The 23,938-nt window shown below is 39.7% G+C and overlaps 1 protein-coding gene across 4 annotated transcripts; it reads left to right on the top strand.

Moving 5' to 3' along the window:
- Nucleotides 1-1,134: 1,134 nt before the first annotated feature.
- Nucleotides 1,135-23,911, top strand: sytl2b (synaptotagmin-like 2b). 4 transcript variants are annotated; one of them, XM_072392291.1, is made up of 20 exons: nucleotides 1,135-1,429; nucleotides 3,288-3,446; nucleotides 5,679-5,842; nucleotides 6,133-6,244; nucleotides 8,690-8,738; nucleotides 8,861-8,963; nucleotides 9,054-9,486; nucleotides 9,570-9,775; nucleotides 11,714-14,200; nucleotides 15,314-15,427; nucleotides 15,513-15,563; nucleotides 15,669-15,763; nucleotides 15,858-15,965; nucleotides 16,504-16,667; nucleotides 17,434-17,536; nucleotides 17,622-17,783; nucleotides 17,949-18,036; nucleotides 19,859-19,961; nucleotides 20,055-20,260; nucleotides 22,280-23,911. In XM_072392291.1, the coding sequence occupies exons 2-20, from the start codon at nucleotides 3,346-3,348 to the stop codon at nucleotides 22,426-22,428; spliced, it is 4,998 nt and encodes a 1,665-aa protein (XP_072248392.1). In that variant the 5' UTR covers nucleotides 1,135-1,429; nucleotides 3,288-3,345; the 3' UTR covers nucleotides 22,429-23,911. The 4 variants fall into 4 exon arrangements, with proteins under 4 accessions (XP_072248392.1, XP_072248391.1, XP_072248393.1 ...); XM_072392290.1 differs by having other exon boundaries at nucleotides 15,654-15,763; XM_072392292.1 differs by lacking the exon at nucleotides 15,858-15,965 and having other exon boundaries at nucleotides 15,654-15,763.
- The last annotated feature ends 27 nt before the right edge of the window (nucleotides 23,912-23,938 follow it).

Here is a 23,938-nt window from a genome sequence, read left to right as displayed (position 1 = left end):
AAATTAGCACCTGGGATTTAACAGTTAGCTGAACTGCATCTGCAGTTTATTTCAAATGAGTTTCAAATTCTAGAACTCTCCCAGTTAACAGGCTTGGGGTGAGTCGACCTTTATGCCTGTCTCTCCCCGTCGAAAACAATCAACCGATGGGACTGAAAAAAAAAAGAAGATTGTAGGTGTTCACAAAGATGGAAAAGGATACAGCGAGATCTGCGGACAACAGGAAATCAGGTGAAGCAGTGGCAGTCGTGGCAGTGGCTCTGGGTTCAGGTTTTCAGCCCCCCTTTTAATGGGCTACTCATCTTTATACTCTCTGTTAAGTTTGTTGTTTATTCTGTAACACGCAAAGCCCAAGAATCAAACCCTTTTAGGACTTAAGATACGTGATGCACCTCTCCATCTTTAAATCAAACCCTGGAGTCAGGATCTTGATGGGCAAAGTTGCAGTTAATCAAATTCCTACTGTCCAATCCAACAGTTGCTTGCCTGGTTTAGAGCATTTCCCACTGATGAGAAGGATCAGATGAGATGATTTGAAATAATACATGATTAATACACAGGTTTATATTGCTGAGTCATCTTTAGTCACATTAAGTTGATTCAGGAAACACAAAATAAAAATAAATGTGCAACTGCTATACAATCAAAATTCTGATACATAATTTACATAATAATTACATTATGATACTTGGATTATTCCAGTATTGTAAAATTTGGATGAGGGGAGTATATCTTCATCTGTTAATGAGAAAAATATCCCAGAAAAGGATTTTTTTCCAGCGATTTTTATTTCTCTCTCTGAACATAAAACCGAGAAAGACTCTGGCGGCGGATCCATGGATGTGTCCTGAATGCCAAAGAGTCACATCAGGGTATGACTGTTAATATTTATAACACGTGCACTCCTTCATAAAGCTTCGAACAGATGGGAAAACAGTTTCGTGTCGCGAGCGTGTAATTACTGTTTGACCTCGGCTTGTCCTGCCTGTCGGGGTGCTCACACCCTTTAGTCAAACAGCAACGGGCGACACCTGCTGGACGCTACCTGTCATTACAGCCCAGACGGATCAACACGCCCAACTCCAAATTTCGCTTCAGTCGGCAATAAAATGAAACCTTACGCTCGCCGTGAAACATCCAGACCCACCTTAAACCAAAAGATGAAATAGAAGATAATATATTTCAGTATTTGCTGCTGGTTTTCCATCCTTCCTCTCATCGTTGATGCTCGTCAGATCATCCATACACTCCCCACCCACCCCCCTCCCCTGCTCATGTCCGAAGGATCCAGCGCATCCAGCAGCAGCTGCAAAACTGCGGAGGAGGGAAAACTTCTTTTTTTTTTCTTAATTCCTGTTGCTCTTTCACCACCTCAACTGGATGGAAATGTAATGAGCGGGTTGTGAGAGTCCTGAAGGTGTCCTGAGAGGTAGGAAAACACTATATATATGTTTTTCTCCCACTTACAGACCGTGAAGCGCGCTAGAATGACATTCAAGATATATTTGGGAAGTGAGTAATTTAGGTAGTCAGCTCTAAATTTAAATGGATTTTAGCTGGGTAAGAAAACAACATTTCCACCCTGTATATGCATTTCATTCACTTTGACCTCTTAATAACCACTATCTGCTTAAAGAAATGCAGGCTCTCCAGGATTAGACTCTGCAACTTTTTCTAGAGAGGATCAAAAAGTCAGTTTTTGGCTTACATGTTGTGTCAACAGTCTCCTCCTTAAATAAACTTGACAAAGGAATGAACATGGTATATTTCTGTGTAGAACAGGAGGTGGAAGAAAGACTCAAACCTTTTACTTAAGTTAAATATGCAGAAAAGCAAAGCGTGAGCAGTATTTTTTAAGCTTCAGTAAGTAATTACAAACTTTGAGGGGCTGGCCCTCAAATTAATGATGTTGCAAACAAGAAAGAATTAGTTTCACGAAGTTTGTCATCTTTCGTCTTTGTTTTAGTGTGTGAACTTCTGGATAATGTTACCTCTCTTATAATGCAAGTATGACGCTGAAAACAAGCCCTTTCTTACGAGTTGTCCGCTTACAAGAACGAGTTTACAGGAATGTAGCTCTGTAACTGTATGTGCCAAATAATGTAAGGTGGAAGCAGTGGATATGTTCAGGTAAATAGGACATACTGGCTTTGGTTCTTGATTTACATTAAAAGAGTGGCTTGAAGTCTTGCAGATGTTTCTGGAATAAATTTAGCTAATGGATGCCACTATTCATTACTCATAATCAGGAGCCTGTTGTGCGGAAGTCATCTCAGTTCACAGGCTTTGTCTGTGTGTCACTTACAATACTGTGCAGGAGTTTTGAGCTGCACTTCAGCCAAACTTTCTTTTAATCTTTTAAAGTGGTCTTGAGTGATAGTTCACCAGGTTTTCTGAAGGTCTTTCTTTGGACCTCGGCTGCTTTTTCACCTTTTTTCAGTCCAGTCCTTGTACCTCAACATTTTCAGAGGAATGTGTTTTTTGTTTGTAAGGCACTTAACACTGATGTATGACTCATTAAAGCATAAAAAAGCCTCCTGACCCAAAGGATGAACAATTCTCATGTTTAAACATCAAAGACAACTAAGCTAAGAACCAATTTTAAGTTATCTGTAGGCACTTTGTCACTAGCAGCCTGTCACAAAGACACACCGTTTGTTCCCATCTTCTATTTGCTGTATCTATGAAAAATGCTATCTCATGCCTGCCATGTTGTGTTTGACAGTCATGAAATAGTATGTTTGCACCAACAAAGGTATTCCCAAAGAGCTACTAGCTGAGAACTTGGCATATTTCAGCGTGGTGTGCAGTGTCTCTTTAAAGAATTGAGGAAACTGGACAAGTGGAGGACAAAAGAAGAGTCGTCCGGCTTTAATAAAATATCTACAGCAAATTAACACTATCGAAATGAAATTTTCTTAAGAAATAGGAAGAAATCCAGCACAGGACCTGAAAGAAGCATCTGGATCTTCAGTTGATCCATCTACTGTAGGCCGAAGCCTGATCAGAAATGGTCTCCATGGAAGGCTGGCTGTTAGGAAGCAGCTTTTAAGGAAGGGAAACAGGGAGAACAGGCTGAGGTATGCCAAATGACACAAGAACTGGACTGAAAATCAGTGAAAACGGGTCCTATGAAGACAGTGTTGAAGAATGAAGGTGATGCTAAATATTTACTTTCAAGCTTGTAGAGTTATACAAACTCTGTTTTTGACTTTTGCTTCTGTTACTCAAGACTTTTGCACAGTACTGTATTTTATAAACAATTGACATGTGACTTTGTTCCACAGATCCAGCATTCGTCCATCATATCACACCTGTCAGCTGAGAGAAGCAGGAGGTGGAAGCATGATCGACCTGAGCCACCTGACGGAGGAGGAGCAGGAGGTGATTTTGACGGTACTGAGAAGGGACGCTGAGCTGAAGAAGGCAGAGGAGGAGAGAGTCAGGTAGAAATTACTGTCTCAATCACATCTGATAATATTATGTTTAAAAAAATTCAGGCATCCTTAAGCAGTTGGAATTTTGAGCGCTGATGTAAGCATTTTTTTTTACTCGTTATTTATGTGAGCTGAAACATTTTGTGCCTACATTTAAGTTAATGTCATGATGTTGAGCTAATGTCATTTTATAAGTAACAATCCAGTCCTACTCCATGAGAAGAGGCATTTGTGGGACAGTCTTTGCTTAATAGAATAACACAATAACAGCTTTTCCGGACACAGGCACTGCTTCCATTGTGGAGAAACCTCAATGCGAGGTGAGCAATTAGATTACAGATAAATTGAAATGCACACACGAATCAGCTGGATCATGCTGGTACAAGAATAGAAACCCTAACTGATGAGACGCACATAGATTCATTCAGCAAATCCTTTCAGCTTAGAAATAAAGTATTGCAGCTTGAATTCAAAACCTTGTCCTTGTTTCCCATGTCCTGAAATAAAAGGAGAAACTTCTTCATTACCAGTCAGAATTCAACCAAAATACAACATTTGAACATGTATTTAATTTAGTTTTAAAGTCAGGTTTGCCACAAAACAAAGAGCTTTTCATGGTGAGTTTAATGGAATTGGCTGGCCGACCTTGTTGCCAGTGGGAGGCTGAATGCTCGCTGTGTCTTGCCCAGTCTAGTGTAAAAGGATTAAGCCAACAGCCCGTAATAATGCGCTACCCCTTTTTCACATGACAGCTGTGATTCCCCTACAAGTGGAAAGATGAGTTGGAATGGTGATTTTAAGACACAGGAATTTGTTTTGATCCCTCTTTGATTCAATTTGTATTTGATAGAGATATTTTCCGAATTCCACCCCTAAGATCGATCATGTGCGGCGGTTATGTAATGCTCACACTGCAGTATGAAGTGGAATAAGAAATGTTTTATTCCGTTAAACCGAGGTCCAAATAGTGGAAGCATAAAGTGGATGTGGACAAAAAAAATCAGTTCTCAAAAGTTCGGGGAATGAAAAATGGAAATCTTGTTAAACAAGGCCTTCGAAAAAGTCGGAACATGAATGACAATGACTTTTTTTTTTAACTTGCAATACTATTCAAAGGTCTTGAACCACCCCTTAACAGAACATAGCTGCAACGGTTTATTGAAACGTGCAAACATACATTATAGAAGACAAAAACAAATCTAACTACTGCTTTGGTAAATGTTTGTTATATCCACCATCGTTCTTCAACACAGCCTGAATCTTCTTAGACAAGCTTTCTTGTAATGTCTTTAAGTAGTCTTCAGGAATAGTTCTTCATGACGTAGTTGCGTTTTACTGCTGTTACGTACCACAGGCCCAGTACATCCATCTTCCCCGCTGCCTCCACAGGATTCATCCTTCCATAAGACCTGTTGCCACTAATTTTCAGCCATTTGGCATACCTTAGCTTTTTCTCCCTGTTTCCCTTCCTTAAGAATGGCTTCTTAACAGCCACCCTTCCATGAAGACCATTAGGACATTAGTTTCAGATGCTGTTCATCTACTGTAGATGGCTCTTTTAGGACTTTGACTTCCTTTTTTGCCCTCCACTTGTCCAGTTTTTTTTTTTTTTAATTTTCAAGGACACAATGCCAAGATATGCCAAGTTTTCAGCTAATAGCTCATTGGTACTCAGTTTGTTGGAGCAAAAATGCTTTCAGTCAGTGTTATCTCTGACATCTTTTGGAGTTGCAACTTAATAGGAACAAATTATGTGTTTCAAGGCAATACATGCTGCCATCTAGATGTCTTTCTCAGGGAAGGTCTTGCTTATTTCTGCAGAATGATGCCAAACCAAACTTTGCATACATTACAACAGAGTAGCTTTGTTAAAGAGTCCAGGAGGTAAACCAACCTGCCTGCTGTTCACATCTGTTAGCCACTGAAAAGATTTGGAGCACTATGAAATAAAACATGACAAAGTAGATCACGACCTGCTGAGTAGCTGCTTGAATGACTTGGTTTGTCTTCCCTTCGGCTCTATATGTAACCTCATATTTGGAAATTCAAACTGAATTAAAACGGTGTCAGATTCTCCATTCAGTGCAACAGGAAGAGGACATAATCTTGTTATTGTTCTTTTTAGGCCTCATTGATCATGAAATGACACTCAGCCAGCAGTGCATAAAAGATCTATAAATGATACAGAAAAAGCCCTTGACTTGAGCACTTGCACGTGTCTCTTTTGTGTTTTCCTGACAGGAAGCTTGAGAAGGTGCTGCACGACTGCTCGCCGTCAGACGCCAAGCTGAAGTATCTAACAGGAGAGTGGTTTTACGAAGCCAAGTCCCTCAGACACAATGACAAGATCCACGGCTCTGAGATCATCCTGGCGTCCATGAAGCAGGGGAAAGTGTCGGGTTTAGGTGTGTTCGCTCTCTGCTACTGATAAAGGGGTTGTTTTTAATGCCTCCCTTTTTTAAATTTGGGAAATACTCCATTTATGACCCCTGTACTTGCAGCTAGAATGTTATACCTATTTTGACCTTTAGATTCTAATGTTATAGATTTAAACTGGATTAAATATATATTCTTTTGTGGCCTGAATGGCAGAATAAGGCAAAGAAACATTTCCATCAATTCTGTTTTATCAACATGTACATGTAAGCTGTATTGTTGTTATTCTCAAACTTAAGCAAACTCCTTTCTCCTGCAGATGGGTCTCTTAGACTTGTCCGATCCAAGTCGCCCAGTAATCGAGGTTTAGACATCATAGCTCCCCCGAAACCTGCCAGATGTTTGGAGGCACAGCTGCCACAGCAGATAAAGTACAATGTTAATTTAACCTGTCTATCTATAACCTATTGATTTCTTTTACTTTCAAGTCATTCATTAGCTTAAAGCCAGTCAACACTTAGCAGCATACATGTATGTAAAACCCTGAACCAAAAATAGAAGACATGCTGTGTACAATCTAAAAAAACAGGATGAAGACAGAAAAAATTATTTAAATAGCTCAGAAATCAATATTTTATTTACACTGCAATATAGAAAACATTAACTGTTGAAAGTGAGACATTTTACTATTTCATGAAAGAAATTACATCATCTTGAACTTGATGACAGGAATATATCTCAGAAAAGTTGGGGCAGGGTCATATTTCCCTCTATATAGCATCCTCTGTTCTTTTAACAGTCTGCAAATGTCTGGTAACTGAGGAGCCCAGTTTGTTAACCTTTGGGAGAGGAATGTTATCTCATTCTTGTCCGATATGTGATTCTAGCTGCACAACAGTGCTCGGTCTTTGTTGTATTTTACGTGCTGCGGCTGTCGAATTCAAGATGAGCTCTTACGTTAGATTAAATAGTAAAATGATACAGTATGTTTAGCTTTTTTCTAATTTCAGTAAAATCGTAATTCATGAAAGTTGCTATGAGAATCAGACACTAACTTTGCAAAGGCATTCTGTGACCCTGACCAGATTAATTTGTGTTTGTTCGGTGCGTGGTGTCTTGTGACTCGGTGTGTGTAAACATAGGTGGTGCTGACTGAACATACACCGTTTTATAATCCAGCAGCTTCTGTATCCCTCACAGCATACTGCAGGGAGAACAGATAAACGGTTCAGTAAAGTGTTTAACTCTATTTAACTGGAATTACTCCCAGTGGGCAAGTGACCGTGCCAAGGGTCGCTTGAATAGAACAAAAATGTATAGTTCACTGACTTTGTGACGCTGCTCAGACTCATTCACAAAGCGTCTGTTACAGCAGAGTCAATATTTGACTTGGCCAAGCCTCTGAGTTTTTGTGGAGGTTGTAAGAAACTAAACCCTTCTCAGGTATTTACTCTGTCAAGGCTGCAGAGGCTGTGCAGTTTCTAAGTTAATTACTGCATCACATGGGCTTTAAATGCAGTCAGATAGATTAGATTTTATTCATTTTCATCAGCCGCAACATACAAGATATTTTGTTCCCTCAAAGCTTTGGAGTTTGTTTGATGTTTTTGTTGATTTGGTTGCATTTTTCTTTAATGTTGTCTGTTATAAGTCAGAAAGCCTCAGTCACGCACACTGTAACAAACCTGTAAAAAACAACACTTTTTTGCTGCTGAGATGTTTTGCAACAGATGCGTCATGTTTAATGTAGAGTCCTGATCAGAATTAATGGATTTAAAGCACAGAATTTAGAAAATCTTTGGAAATAAATTCAAATTAACTAGATCTGTACAAATACTTTGATAAAGTGTTAAAGGTTGTTGAGCAACAGGAAAATAGCTTACATAGCCGTGAACTATTGAAAACAGACACAATTACCCTTCATCGACATTTGGTTGCAGAACATTTAGCAACAATAGCAGACTCACTTCTGTCCAGGCAAAAACAATCAATCTTTCCTTTTCAAACTGTGTTTTGTCATGTTCAAAGACTCTATACCTTCACAGTCAACCTGGTTTCATAACACATGGTTTCACATTTGACTTGGAAATCTTCTGATTGTCTCACTGTTTTGATACATCCATTGCTTCTAAAACCACAGCCAACCAGAGCCAGCAAAGCAGCGCCACAGCAGACTTTTCCTGTCATTGCCTGTAAACAAACTGATGTTTGCCCTGTTTCCCCAATACATTTTCTTCACAGAACACAATCTAACAAAGACTGTGAAAAATCTGTGAAAATTTTTTGCAAACTTAAGCTTTGCCATCTTGTGCCTGTCTTTCAGTTGGGGTGACTGAACCAAGTAGGGGGTGTCCTCCAGGCCAAGGAGGACACCCCCTACTTGTATCAGTCTGCAGGCTACGATGTGGGCTGAAATTACTGCTCCAGATGGCTCTGGGTCAGCCTGGAGCTCTTTAGTTGTTGTTTGTTGCATTTTTCCCCAATACACACCAACCCAGATACCCTCTCTAATTAATTTTGTGGTAAGTTATTTTAAACAGTTTTATCCATTTAAATGGGTGTTTCAGGATCTCAGGCAACTGTCCTGTATCCTTTGCAATTGTTACATTTTATGATGAGACAATCTCTGATGTTCTCAGGCTGATCTCCTATCTTCAACACTGTGGGAAATTTAGTTTGAGAGATGTATTAAATTAATCAAAAGGATTATGAAAATGGTGTTCATCATCATTTACGGAATGAAAACCTTTTGCTGGTGTTTTGCAAAATCTGTGGGCAATTTCATAAAATATTGAGATCAGGACCTTGCCTCGTTATGCCACTTTATGCTTTTGTGTTTCATTCGTTCCATTTCACTTCCTTTTCTTCCGTCACAGTGATGCAGAAAAAGAGAATCGATATTCAGCAGTTTGCTCCCCCAAAATGGTAGGCATTTGAGTTATTCAGCAGCTTTCTTTGGGACTTTTTTTCTCTCTTTGGTGCAGGTTTATTGCAGTCAAGCCACAGCTTTTATAACGTAAATCACTTATTTTTCTTTCTCCTTCCAGCCGAGGCACAACCCTTTTAACCGTGCCTCCCTAATTGTTGTTGAGCCTCCTGAAAATAGTCACGATTCGTTAACCTGTGGGGACCAGGAGCCACAGGAGACAGGTTAGAATTGAGATTAGGACCAGACACATTTATAATGTTGTGAAGAAGGGAGTGATACAGCGACCTTCTTACATTTCTTCTTCCTCTCAGAGCCCATCTCGCCACTGAAGTATCCTCCAGCAAGTGAGTCCAGTCAGACTTCAGGGGGGTCCATCACATCAGAAAGCTCCTCTGTAGGTTTCAGGCCGGTGCCAAAGAAGAGGACGTTCCTCTCAAGACGTACCATCAGTCAGTCAGAGAGCAACGGACAGCTGGAGTTAGACCCTCAGGTAAGACCTGCAGTTATTATTCCTGCCCCAAGACGGAGCCTCCAGCATGGACCCAGTAGGAGTTCAGATGAGTCTTGCCTGAAGAGCAAAGATGAAACACCTCAGAAATGTGCCTCGAATCTGATGACTCAGTTCGCTCAGCCATCAAGACCTGCGGATGAACATTCTCTCCAGCCACTGTGTAATACATCTCATGATCCCTCTAATTCAAGTCTGGAGAGAGAAAGAAACCTGCCCTCTATAACAAGAGACAGGTCAGTAGACACATTTTACCCCAGGTCTATCAATATAAATCCTTTCACCCTTCCAAAGAAACTCAAATTCTGTTGAATTTCAGACCAGTTACGTACACCAGGACCGATGAGTCTGCTGAGAGAGAAACACCACAGAGGAGTGAAGCACAGGATGATCAAACCAATAGAGAGTGTGCAGCTTTCAACTTAGTAAGCTTAGCCAGCAGCAACATTCAGGAGAGAGAAATCATCAGGAGTGCGGGACCAGCAGGGAGACAGGACGAGCTGAGTTTGCCCCAAAGCACTGTGGGTGGGTTCACTTACATGACATCAATTATTTTTCTAAGCATTTTTTTTCTTGTGGCTTCTGAAATTTTCTCAGGATTATGCTTCGTGGAAATTGTTGTTCTGAAATTGTGTCCATTTACTCCATTCTTTCTCCATTCTACTCCAGTCTGCAACTGGAGTAGAATCTGAAAGGCACAAATATCTGGGAGAGAATGTGTGTAGCTGAGATACAAAAGCTTGCAACAGATAAAATATGAAGGTCCTACAGGCCCTCGCTGTTACACAAGTATTTTCTTCCTTCAAACTCTTGTTATATCACCATTTCGCCTTCACTCAGAAAAACATCTTCAAATTCAGTCTACCACAACTCTTCAACTGTAAAGCCAAACTGAAAAGCTTTGGGCTCTATTGATAAGGGACTGTAGCAAGAATTTTGAAATACAGTAATTCTTCTTATCTTTTCAACAGTACACATTAAACAGTGTTAGAAATGTACATTTTTACATTGGTCATATCAAAGCTAAGAATTAGAGAGTAAATAACAGCCTCTTAACAATGAGTCAGTGAATCTATTGTTAATGTTTCTTATTATTCTTATTTCTCAATAATTGACAAATTTGTTAAAACAGAAATAAAGCACAGCAAATGTTACATCCATCGTAATGATAGTAGAATTAGGCAGTGCCCTTGCCACTTTAACATGACACAGTTGTTTGCTTTCTCACTATGTTTTGAACCAAAGAACATCAATGTTGTTCAATCTCCTTGCTTGCAAGGAGGCTGCCCAACATATCCTTCTGCTGATTAGCTGTTACTCAAAATTCTGCCGGTCTAATCCCGAGACAGTGAAAAGCCTGGAAAACCACAAACAGTTAACATCTTTTAAGTCTTTCAAAAGTAACGCCCAGCAGTTAACTGTCTTACAAGTTTGACACATATCCTGATTGCTGTCATTAAATTAAGATGTCAGCCAATAATTGGCCATTTTCCAAATCAGATTTGATGTTGCACATGGCGTGACCCTTCTTACAACAGGGCGTGTTGAAAGGAGTCGCTGATCTCATTAGGCGGTTAAATTTAAGTCACTTGTAGCTCTTTATCCAACGGTTCACTCAGCTCCCTGCAAAACTTCAAACTTATCTGTTGTCAAATAATGTCCAGTGCGATTGTTTTTTAGACACACTAATCGCTCATTGACATTCCTGTTACTATGGTATCGGAATGGTTTGTATCACATGTACCTTAATAGAATTTTTATTCCAAGAAAATAACCACAAATATCCAGCTTGAGATACTGCAAATATATGATACTGTAATCTCCATTGTTTCTTCTTTCTGCAATATAGTTTATTCAGACAAAAATCGTTGAGACAGTTCCTTTAGCTTTGAGTAAATTCAGCTTTGAAATATGTTATAATTAAATGTTTAATTTGAAAGAAGATCCAGAACTGAATGTGAGAGGGACATTGCGAGTATTCTGACAAATATTCAGAAAAAAACACTTTAGTTGTGCTACTAGCTCTACTTTAACTAGGTACTGTAGCATGCTAGCGTGTTTACAATAGCAATGATTTCATTATTTCAAGCATAACTGATGATTAGTGTCCAAAAAACCCCAAAAGAAACCCCCAGAAATTTGACCAGATGTTGTTAAATTTGATGTCAGAAGATTCATCCTCTGTCGATCATGAATGACAACACAATTTAATGGCTTTTGCTCCAATAGCTGTTTAGTTTTTCAGTTTGGACTAAAGTAGTAAGCTAAACAACCCCGAGACAGATGATATGATCCCTCTCCAACCCTGGTTTCAGAGAGGGAAACTACACAGATGCTGTTTTATGATACCATATATTGAATTAGCGTAGGAGTCTGTGAGCCGTGTTATTTTAATTTGGAAAAAAAGAGGTCAGTGGCAGATAATGCAAACCAACCCTTCTGTTTTCACGTCTTGTTTTTCAGATTCTGATCCTCCTTTATCATACAATCTCAACTTCATTGACAAGTCTGATCCGTCTACCCAGCAGTCAAATCAGAAACATGTGTTTAAATTGACCACTCAGACCACCAGCCCCACTGGTGAAGAAGAGGAGTCTATTGCAAAGGTGCTGGACTGGTTCAACCGCAGCACAGACAGCAGTGATCGGCTGAAAGCAGACGACGGTCCAAAGGCCACAAAGAACTCTGAAAGACAAGCAGCTGTTTGCAAATTGAGAGTTAAAGATTCATTATCAGGAAATACTGCTGATGATAGACATACAAGTGACATAGAGAAGGAAACACTTGAAACAAAGAGGAGTCACTTACAAAGACCAACCAGTGGGGATAAAGAGTTAAGAGTGATTTACAGAAAAGACAGCAAGGAAGTGACAGAAACACATGAGGAGGCGAGGACAGACACCAGAGACATAATTCATTCACAAGAGGTGAAAGATAACGCTGATGAAAACCAACCACTGAAAATCTCTCATCTGAAGTCGTTCTGGGAGAAAAGCAACACAGGCCCTAAGATAATTATCGGTAAATCAGTGATGCCCAGTGACAAAGGACCAGACCCTGCTCACCTTTCTGCAGAGAAAGAGTCTGATATGCCCTCTGTTCAAATCCCAGTGCCCTCAAATCCCAGTGATAAAAGAGATCTGCAAATGGTGACTTCACAGACAAATATAGGAGACACCGTTCACTTAAATAATCACCAGCAAGTAGAAAATCTGATGATTAATAAAACCCAATGGAACAATAACGACTCAGTGGATTCAAAGTTGATATCCAGCCCACAAAAAGCTGTCAGAGGAGCTTCAGACACTGAGACTCTGTGTGTAACCAGACTGAGCTTATCAGAAAGAACAACCATCAATCCAGAGTCTGTGAGCATCTCTGTAGTCAAACCAAAGCTGCAACCAGACAGTATTTCAAATTCCAGAGAAACAATACTGCAAGAACCTCTGTCAAAGAGTAATACTGTGCCTCAGCTGGATACAGATCTCCAAACAAGGGTCAGTCAAGACTCTGAGAAGCTCACTTTGTCCAGAAACAGCCCATATATGGACTTAAAGCAAAGTGGGAATGATGTGCAAATCCACTGCAAAGGTTCAAGCGAGGACACAAAGAGGAGGGACAGTGAGGATAAAAGCGTGCATTTAAGCATGTCTCCTAAAAGGAAAGAGGATGCAGCCAATAAAGACAGGACTAATAGTCCACACTTAAACAGGCAGCCATTACCACATCAAGAGAGCACAGCAGAGAGGATAAAGCAGCTCAAATCCTTCTGGGAGCAGGAGCGCAACAAGCCCGTGTTTTATACCGGCAAGCCTAAAGCTCTTGGAGAAGGTAAAGTTGCTCGTGGAGCTATTCAGGCCAAACTGAATAAAAGATTTACAAAATCTGAGTTTGACCTGAGGTCAATTGGAAATGTATCAGGCAGTGATGACGAAGATGATAACAAAAATCATGCACATTTTACAGTTCTCCCCTTAAATCAGAGACTAGAAAAGGTGTCTCAGAGTCTTGGAACAAGTCGCTCACAATTTAACACTCTGAGGGAGTTCTGGGACGACGCCACATCCGACTCCAGGGTATCGTTAACTTTTGACAAACCCAAAAGCCCTAAAAGAAAAGAGTCACAAGGTGTCCAGCTCTCATCTCAGGAGTTAAAGGGTGCAGACCCAGAGATTTCTCGCTTGAATCCTGCAGTCGAGAAAACAAAAGCAGCTATTATGAAGTCGTCTTCATCTCCTCAGAATCGATCAAAGTCACCACATGATAGACAGACGGGGTCTGGGTCAAGAGCACTCACCGACAATCATGTCCCAGTTGAGTCAGTGCCACAGAGGCAATCCAGACGAAGCTCAAAAGACTCCACTCGAGAAGACAAGCCGACAAAACCACAAGGCAATTTATCCAAAGAGACACGACCTCCTAAGAGCAGAAAGGACAGCTTTAGCATTTCCAGCAGTCGGGGAAATTCTTTGCGCCGAGCCACGAGCATGTTCGCTCTGAGTGTTCCTGATGAAAAAGACTCAGGCCAGCTCAGACTGGATGGAAACCCGGTCCACTCCCAGAGCAGAAAACACAGGCAGAACACTGATAAAGGCAATTTGTCAAGGAGATCATCAGAGGACCACGAGACAGTGGCTCCACGTGCGCGGGCGTTTGTCCCCACAGACTACCGCCATTACCTGGGGATGACGGACAACACAAGCGTTCACACCTCACTCGCCCCGGCTGTGAAAGACGAGGGGTCAGAGGTCAAATCTGGGTATGAACTTGACCTGGGTGGACCAGTGAGGGCCAGCACACCAGTGAGCTCAGAGGAGCGTCACAACAGGAAGACCATCAAGATGAATCAGCGCCCTGTGTGGTCAAACTGCGGCGGGTCAGACACCGGTCAGGAGTCGTCCATCAGCAGCACGTCAGAAACCTGGTCCAACTCGAGGACCAGCTCAAACCGTGAGCCCCAGCCTTACTTTCATTGCAGTTCTCTCTAAAATGCAGTTTACTACATGTGAAAATGATTCCTGAGCTTGTGTACAAACCAACATGCACAGCGAACATTCCTTTGATTAGATCAGCAGGACTTTTCATGTTGTGCCAAAACAAGCACTTAGATTCATAAAAAAGAAAAATAGCCCAAATTTAAAAATAATAGAATTGACATTAAAGCAGCCACTTATCCATACATTCAAATATGTATGGATAAATGGGGCTATTCTTCTATCTAACATCCTCTTATCAGAAAGAACACAAGGTGAGTGAAAGTTTAGTTTTTGTCATGAATGATACTTGTAATAAAGCTAGTTCTTTGTACTCAGATGTTTTATGACTTGAAATATAACAAATTTAAACATATTTCAAATATATTTCTGACTGATCCACATGTTTAAAACAACATACTACATCTGAAACAGGTTGTCCTTAATAGTTACATTTGTAATAAATGTTAGAGAGATGGGACAAACTCACAATCTGTCATCATAAGTCCTAATTGAAAAAAAATATATATATATAAAATTAGTTATATTTTCTATATATAAAGATATCTTTATCCGGTGTTGTGAAGTAGTCACTACTCCTGCTGTTTGCTGACAGTTTACTGTCACACTGGGCTGGATTCAGCAGTATCCTTGATAACATGTCCGTGTTGGGTTATCTGTGTGTGCAGAAGCAAATCTATGTAAACAGTGTGTGTTCCCGCGGTCAGCTGCATGTGTTTAGTTTGTGGGTGGAACAATACTTCGTTTGAGTTTCACCAGTCGACACCTTGAGAGATTGTTTTATTTCAGGTTAGAGAATTTGTTTCCTTTCCCCATGTAGTCAACTATATTAGGATATTGTAGACCATTTGTCACAGATTTCTAAAGTTTTATAGAAATAATTAACATAATAATTTGTTAATCTGTTGTGTTTACCTGCTTTATTAAAACAGTAAAAATACCAACTCATTATTTAGTTTAAAATAACTTCACTATCCTTAGTTAAACTTATAGTCTGCTCAGTATCACTACTTTCTGCCCACACTAACAAACAGACCCAGTTAATCTGAACGTCTCCTCCAATATGTAGGTGAAAATGATGATGATGACCAAAATCCTGTCAGGAAAGCTCTGCGGCGAGCAGAAACTCGGCCTAAAAATCTGGCTAAAAGTATGGAGGACATCACGGCATCCATATCACCTCGTGAGCATTTTCTCCGATCCAAGTTAAATTTTCTTGTACAGATTTCTTTGGATGACTTTGTAAAGTTTCATATTTCTAACTGCAGGACAAGAAAGAAGACCAGACCCGACTGCTGATCTCAGGCGCGGCAGTGATGGTAAAAACTGTCTGATTCCCTTTCTCTTGATGGGATTTTTTGCAAGCATACTGGAAAATAAGGAAAAATTGTGTATGTTCTACATCTCAGTTAACCACTCTACAGTTTCAGCCATCACGTCCCCCTCTTCGTCCCTTTTTTCGGATCCAGACCACCTGAAGAAGATGAGCAAATCTGTTCCATCGTTCTTACAGAAGGAGGTAAAACTTCTCCCACATCCTTTTGTCCAGTAGGACAAAGCCTGCTCTGCATCCGTGTGCACAGAGCTTTCTGCACCTGCTGTCTGTGTTTCAGGACGATGGCAATGACGCTTACTCCACCTATGAGCGCAGATACCAACGAGGAAGATTAATGACAGGCAGCTCAGTGACTAACCTGAATAACTCCCCTGACATGGCGTCTGTATGTTCACACACCACAGCATGAATCACTTAAGCTTGAGCACACCGCTTTGCCTGTTGTCTTAATATGTGACTGCTTTTCTTTGAAAGATGTATGAACTTATAAAATCACATGACTGCTGCATTGTCCTGTTTTTGTGCATGCTGGTTCACTTTCCAACTGAACTGAGTCATCATCAATGTTGTTATTTCAACCTGTGCTTTTAATGTGTGCTGTGGAAACTGCTGCATCTCAAACTGATGCCTCCAGTGGTAGCTCCTCTCCAGCTACACACAGCCTGAATGAGACAACAACATAGCTCACAACAATGAGATGAAGGATGCATTAAAACTTAAGTCTATTTTTGAAGTGCCTTCAAACTGTTTTCATTACTCTCACAATGCCAGCTGGGACAGATCGAGTCCTCATGACTCCCTCATGTTATAGATAATTAATGGATGGGTGCACATTCTTCCTCTATGTCCCATAACATGTCTCATCACTCTTTAATTTCACATATAAATAAAGGATTTGACTGTTCGTTTGTGTGCGCTCTCAGCTGAGTGGAAGTGTGATGACCATGTACAGCGGTGACATCGTGGAAGTTCAGGGAAACATCCAGTTCTCCATCAACTATGTTCAGCGGCTCAGAGAGTTTCACATTTTTGTGGCCGAGTGCAGAGACTTGGCAGCAGTCGACCCGAAGAGGGGCCGCTCTGATCCGTGAGTGATGTACCTGTGGTTTGAATATCAGATGTGATACTGTATTAAACCGTGAAGTAACCAAGATGTCAGATCAGAGTTAACATTTAACATAAAACATTTCAGTTGAAACGCTCGCTTCTACAACAGCAATGCTACAGCCATGATAATCTTGGTTGAAATTTGACATCCTTTTACAGAAAGTTTGTGTTTTGTATTGACATTGGGAACGTCATAGTTGCAAAGCCCATCACATACAGATAAGTTGTGATGGGTCAGATAAGTTCTGGGATCCAAGATAGATTTAAGATAGTTTTCCACTCAGGGTTTTGATTCAAATTCCTTCCATGTCATATACACCAGGGAATTTGTGTAGATATCAGCTTTTCATCTATTTTGTCACTTTACTTAACTTTTGTAGGTGTTACTGCCAACATGTCTCTGTGGGAGTTTGCCTGGTAGCATTTGTGAGGACGTGAAACTATCTCTACACAGAAAAATGTGCAGTTAAGATATTTAAAAAGTCCACCATGATCTGCACGTTAATGCAAAGTCACTGGTGAAATGTGACCGCAGATTCATTTAAAGCTCCGTTGCCACATGGCCAATATGGCCAACATAACAATAAATTGCTTAGTTACAGTACAACTTAAAATATAGTTATGAATTTGTTGCATCTTATTTTCTCAGATCATTGCATTCTGGAGCAACTGTATTAAGAGGTCAAGTCTTAATTTACTTCTTTATCAAGTTATGCAAAATGAATTTTGTTGTTTTTCTTCTGAAGGTATGTTAAAAGCTACCTGGTTCCTGATAAAGCTAATCTCGGAAAGAGGAAAACATCTGTAAAAAAGAAAACGCTAAATCCGACTTTCAATGAGATCCTCAGAGTAAGACCAGAGACACGCGCAAAGATTTTCCCACACTGTAACACCTGCTTGACGACAAACAAAAGCAGCTTTTTTGTCTTTACAGTATCGTGTTCGCATGGAATATCTCAGAACCCAGACACTCATTCTCTCTGTTTGGCATCACGACACCTTTGGCAGGAACAGCTTCCTGGGTGAGGTAGACGTGGACCTCTCCAAGTGGGACTTTGACCACACCCAGATGAATTACTTAGCCCTGAAAGCAAGGGTAAAGACAAGCACACATGCACACAAAGACTGCTTTATCTGCAGAAGTTGTTTTCTCATCAAATAACAGCTGTTTATCTATGCAGCCAGTCTGCTCATTCATTTCCTTGAGTCTATTCAGGCTGCTTATATCACATGATGAGATGTAAAGTCTTCTCTGTTACAGACAATGCCTTTGATTGGTGCACCGTCAAATGGGCGAGGAGAAATGAGACTTGCCATTCGTTTCCTACCACAGATCACCCACAGCGAAGGTCTGCCCTCGACCCTTTTCTGTTTTTTAAAGTTTGGATTTGGGACATATTTTATTGGGTTAAGAATCTGAGCTTCAAAATGTAGCCTTACAAAGTCAGTGAGAAGTAACAACAGATGGAAAGCAGGATCTAAATTTACATATGAAATCGGTTCATCCAACCCTGAGTTGGCTTAAGCTGGTATAGAGAATTCATGGAATAGATGTGTTTTCTTTTCCTTTTTAAATAGTTTAATCATGAAAATAGAATTTAGTGCACCACTGTACTGTTTCACTTGGTGTTTACAGATGTTTACATTATTTGTACCTAAACAAATCCAATCAATAAATTATGAGCTGGAATGCTTATAAGTAGTGATTAAGTGGTTACTGACTTAACGGCACTAAAGCACATGAGATTAGGCTGATGATGTTACACAACACTAATAACGCTACCTTTACTAGAGATTTATTGTGAATTTCTTCTGGGTTTTTTTATAGAATTAGCTTACGTTGCAACCATTACGTTTTTCCCTCCTGGCTGTCTCTGTGTAAAGAGCTCAGTAAGCAGGCAGAGGAGTCAGAACTATTTTATGGGCACAGTTATCACTTCTGTTGGAACAACACTGCATTGATTTTAAAAGCCTGACTCGAGGCTTTCATCTAAAATGATTTAAAAGTATACAGATAGTGGTAGCTGGATCTTGGCAGACATCACAGGCATGACTGTCATCAGAAGAAAAGCTGAATTGAGCCCTTTTTAAAGTAATGTCCGAGACCAGGCAATTCTAAAAACTGGATTTTGCCTGGTTTCTGATTTATTAGGTAGACTCGATACTTTTTCTTTTTTTTACAACAATACAGAGATCTGATGAATCTGTTTCTTGCTGCTGTAATTTGAGTTTCTCTTAACTGCTGATTTGGAAATAAACTTAATCAGAAAAACCTACAAGCGAATGGGTGGGAATGCTGTAAAGCAAAATCCAACTATATGATTATTTTAATGAAGACAATTTCTACAAACCTTGGCTTGACAGACTCCAATACAAAATGAGAGCAGCTTTTTTTAGTGAAAACCAGAGGTGACTGATTTTAACTTGCCTGTATGTTCACACTTTGTACTCCAGAAACAAAAACGTCTCGCCGCTGTCCGTGGGAAAGTCTGTCGGTGCACGTGTGGCACAACTTTGTCAATAGTCAGATATAATGTTGTAGTTAATATCCCAACAACAGCCTAAACTGCCATTTAGAAGTCACAACTGATGGACATTTGATAATCAACAGCTTATCTCTTCTTTTTCCTATTCACACGCACTCTGATAGGCTCATCTTTAACCTTTTAGCCATTACCAGGAGACGAGGGACAGGAGGTTTCAGCAATCCCACCACAATTTCTCCAGAAATGGCAGAATGTGGTTTATAATTGCAGCATGAGGCGGACTTTATGCTGGGACCACATTATGAAACGTACTAGTTTTCCAACATAAGGGATTAGGAGGTGCAAATATGTTTAGTTTTGTGTTACAGTAAAGTGAAGCATTTGACAGGTGCGCACCTCTAACCCCCTTCTTGTTTATAAAAGTGCAATTTAAAATTTTAAATGAGATAATCATATCAGTGTAGTCACTGCAGCTGGGGTACTAAATCAAAACTTCTCTTTTTCCGGTTTAGCTTATCTTTGTTCGTAATAAAGAAAAAGCAGAAACAGCCCTTTTTAATGAAATTCTCAGTTTTATCCAATAAATTGGATGTTAAGTCATGATATTTGATCAGACACTTGTATAGTTGCTGAGTTTTGGCAGTGTTATCTCAGGCTTATCATTTTGTGTGTTATTTTTCTGAAGGTGTTGCAAAAGATGCTACCAACACCGGAGAGATTCACATTTGGGTGAAAGAATGCAAGAACCTGCCTTTAGTCAGGGCTACCATTGATCCTTACGTTAAGTGGTATGCACACAAACCTAACCAAGTAAAGAAGACATTTTCATTTCACGGCTACTATTCAGATAACCTTTTATCCTCCTCCCACTTTCTTTTAAGCTTTGTGCTGCCAGACACGAGCAGGAAAAGTCGTCAGAAGACACGTGTGCTGCGGAGGACAGTGGACCCGGTGTTTAACCACACAATGGTGTATGATGGCATCAGTGAAGTTGATCTGACAGAGGCCTGCGTAGAGCTGACTGTCTGGGATCGAGACAGGCTTGCAAGCAACCTGCTGGGGGGCCTGAGACTTGGAGCTGGAACAGGTATGGGTAGCAGAACCTTACATTGTGTCTAGAATAACTTCAGCTGGAGCATCATTTTGTTTCATGTAGAAACTGGAGGATTAGTGAGGAACTGCTGTGATGCAGAAACATACAGATTTAAGATGGGTCACAATGAACTGCCAAATTATTCACTTATGTGTTTTGCCTCTAACAAATACAGAGGTGTGTCTGTTAAATCATTTTGTGTGACTTTGTGGGCATTTTTGTATCTCTTCTTGGTTGTTTCTTTGTCTTATATTGATATTCTTAATGTGTTTGTGTGTATTTGGATTCATTTTTGATCATTTACAGTTATAGTTTGATTATTTTATAGCTTCTTGGTGAGGTTTTTTGCCCTTTGTGGTAATTGATGTCTCTTCAGATACCTCTCCTCAGCATTTGCATCTGGATATTTTGTGTCTCTTATTAGGATAAAAAGAGGTACCCTCTGACACATCAGGTCCATTTGTCTGAAGACAAGACACCCCTTTTGTAATCTGCCTATGATTGTTATTGGTTAAAAGAAATAGAAACAATGCTGTATGAGTTAGTATCTCAATGTCAGAGTACACAGTTATTGACCATCAATTTATTAATTTTTTTTTGCATCGTTGGTTAATTTTTTCACTAAATTTTAGTATTTACTATGATAATCAGTGGACACACTTTTGGCTCCATTTTAAAATAATTATTTTTCCATTAGTGTGCCTCTTAGATGTAATGGAAAGAGACAGGAAATGTGGGGAGAAGAAGAAGCAAAGGGCAGGCAGAAGTCTAACCATGGATGTGTCAGCTGAGGATGCTTTTATCTTGTGTGCTTTTCATTCTAATCACTCAGCCATCAGTTCTTTGTATGGGCTCTTCCTTTTGAAAACATTTCAGACAAGTCTAATTAGCTAAATGTTGGCTCTTATACTTGCTGTAAAACCATCAGAATAAATGCAGTAAGAGCTCTTCTGTTGGCAAACATCCTTCACAAAGGTAAGAATCTTACCACTGACAGCAGATTTATGTACCAAACACTGTGCAGGAGCAGATGCCCATGTTTGTTGACTAAGGAGATTGCAATGGTAGTGAATGAGAAACTGACAGCATAATCTCGTTCCAAAGCAGGGTCCGCAGTGTAAGTGCTGCAGTTTCACAGCAAAGGACAACAGTTTCACGGCTCCACAATCTTTGTATATGTGCATTAGCTTTTAAAAGTTTAACATATACCATTTGTTTAATGTTAAACTGTAAGAAAACTCCTGTTTGCCACAGTAAAGTTCCTCAAAAACACTCGTTAGGACGGATGTGGGGTTGGTTGTTATAACCTGCAGACTGCAGATTTAACACAGAGATTCAAGCACTATCTCACCTACCTTTTTCTAAAATTCTTTCACATTTCAGTGCTGCTGTAACTCACAATTAATTAGGTTTAGGAATCAAAAATACATTTCTAGCGTTAGAAATGTAGAAATGATCAAATAAATGGGGTGGGTTAGGTATCAAGACCAGATAATTAGTTAGAAATTACGAAGAAAAAAAAAAAACATGGTTTGGGTTTTCCTCTACAAAAAAATTTCCGTGTTGCAATTTTTGCATAATTATTGTGGCACTGCTACATTTTGGGTGATTTGAACAAATGTTGCTTTAACATGTTCTGAAGTGACACTGGGCCAAAACATAACCTCCTGTAAAATGAGCAGTTTACATTGAGACAAGGCATAGTTGCTGATGGAATATGGAGTATTTGTGGAGAGACTACCTTTGGACTGGCACCACATTTTTTAGAGTTGAAAAAAGCTGAATCTAATTTCATAAAAGAAAGTCTATAAAAGACATCAGAAACCTGAACCTGGTTGCACAGCGTGGTTCTGACCTATTTAAGCTCTGAATAATGTTTCTAGATCAAAGCTTTGAGAAAGAGGGCAGCGGCAGCCATGAGAGGGAAAATGAATCGCAGGAATGTCTAAATACAAAGGTTATCAGTGATTAAACATGAACCTGTTGCTTGTGTGTGGATGTGTCTCTCTGCAGGCAGAAGTTATGAAGCTTTGGTGGACTGGATGGACTCGGGTCCTTACGAGGTGGCCCTTTGGGAGCGTATGATAGCATCCCAGAATGAATGGGTGGAAGATGTGCTGCCACTGAGAATGCTGAATTCTGCAAAATCTGCTTTCAAATAACTACACCAAACAGCTCCAAGACATCAGAGTGAATCAAATTGAATTTATTTCTGCAGATAAAAACGTGGTGAAGTCTTTATTCTGAAGATTCATACATTTATTAAAATCAATCAGGAAATGTGTTTTAGTTACTTTAAAATTCCCATTTAAGGTCCACTATACATACTGGAGTAAATAACCTTATGTGTGAAGGTAAGAAAAACTTGCTTAGCTTATAGTTGCATCATATCATTTCCACATATTACACCAAAAGCCTGGCATTGAAAACACATCTGACAAGTCGAATTTGACTGTAACCAATTTCTAAGGCTTTCCTCCCAATGTCTTTTTGCAAAACTGCCAGCTTTTGTGATATAATTCAGGGAATTCAGACTTAAAACAACATCAGCACTTCTACCATTCTCCTTACATTTCTGCCCAGATGGCTTACCTCGTCTGGTCACGCTCTGTTAGTGGAAATTAAGACCTTCAGCAGAAAAAGACTCAGGAACAGCAGCCATTTGCTTTGACTGCTTTGGATGCTAGTGGACAGGACAGAGACAGAATATGCGAACGCGCCAGCCCAGCAATACTTGCACTAATGTCCGTGTATTTTTACATATATAACTCGAGCTACGACAGGAAAAGTTGAAAAAGGTTAAGCTTTGACTGCACTTCTATCAAATATGGTATTATACTCTTACATATTATTGATTAGTGTAGAAATGAAGACTATACTCAGTTCTCTGTGGACAATTACACTACTGGCCATCAGAGTTTCTATCTATGTTATGTCATTTCAAACTGTCATCATAGCAGCTGTATCCTCTAAAGATTTGGCTAAAAACACAGTTTTGACAGTTTTGTTATTAGTTGAACTACATTCACAAAAAGCACTTAATTATGTTAACCACAAATGGGATTAAAGAAAATATCTTCACTTTTTATTTATTAATAAAAATCAAAATAGTTGTTAAGATGCTGTTTTTTCTCTCTTTCTTTTTCTTTTACTGCAGCAGGTGAAGACTTTAAGTCACCTTCTGTAATATTTCAACATTCACTGCATTTGGGTTTTGTACAGATGCTGCTGTTTACAGTAAATCCCACAGATTTATTGTCATCTTGAGACACTCAAGTGAAGTTGACTTTTATGGTTTTGAGCAAAATGTCTCCTTAACTGTCAGATAGGTTGCTCTAAAATTTGTTTCGTAAATTTGTGTCCCTTTCAGGATGAATTGTAATCTCTTTAATCATCCATTCACATTATGTGCAATATTAGTACCCACACTCCATACATCCACTGTTTCTCACTCCTACATAACTTTGTATATACTCCTTTCGCTCTCTATACACCCCTTCCTATTTCCAACTCCTCTTAAGTTTTAGAAATTACAACATGCTGAAAGACTTTGTGTTCTCTTCACATCCAACATATTTCAGTGTTATATTGATCCCCTACTGTGTGTTAACATGCATATGACAAATAAACTTGAAATGAACTTTTCATTTGGTTACACCTTCTTTCTTGTAT

The sequence above is a fragment of the Leuresthes tenuis genome, unplaced genomic scaffold, assembly GCF_036924035.1.
Source record: "Leuresthes tenuis unplaced genomic scaffold, fLeuTen1.0.hap1 SCAF_9, whole genome shotgun sequence".
In the NCBI taxonomy this organism is placed as follows: Eukaryota; Metazoa; Chordata; class Actinopteri; order Atheriniformes; family Atherinopsidae; genus Leuresthes; species Leuresthes tenuis.
Note: the sequence above shows the minus strand (reverse complement) of the source record. Positions and strands in the feature narration are given on the sequence as shown.

What these genes read in the sequence shown, in the direction of transcription:
- sytl2b (XM_072392290.1), top strand. Translation starts at nt 3,346, where the DNA reads ATGATCGACCTGAGCCACCTGACGGAGGAGGAGCAGGAGGTGATTTTG. An exon ending in CACGGCATCCATATCACCTC is followed by an intron (nt 15,428 to 15,512) that starts GTGAGCATTTTC and finishes TTCTAACTGCAG; the next exon opens with GACAAGAAAGAAGACCAGAC. An exon ending in GAGACTTGGAGCTGGAACAG is followed by an intron (nt 20,261 to 22,279) that starts GTATGGGTAGCA and finishes GTCTCTCTGCAG; the next exon opens with GCAGAAGTTATGAAGCTTTG.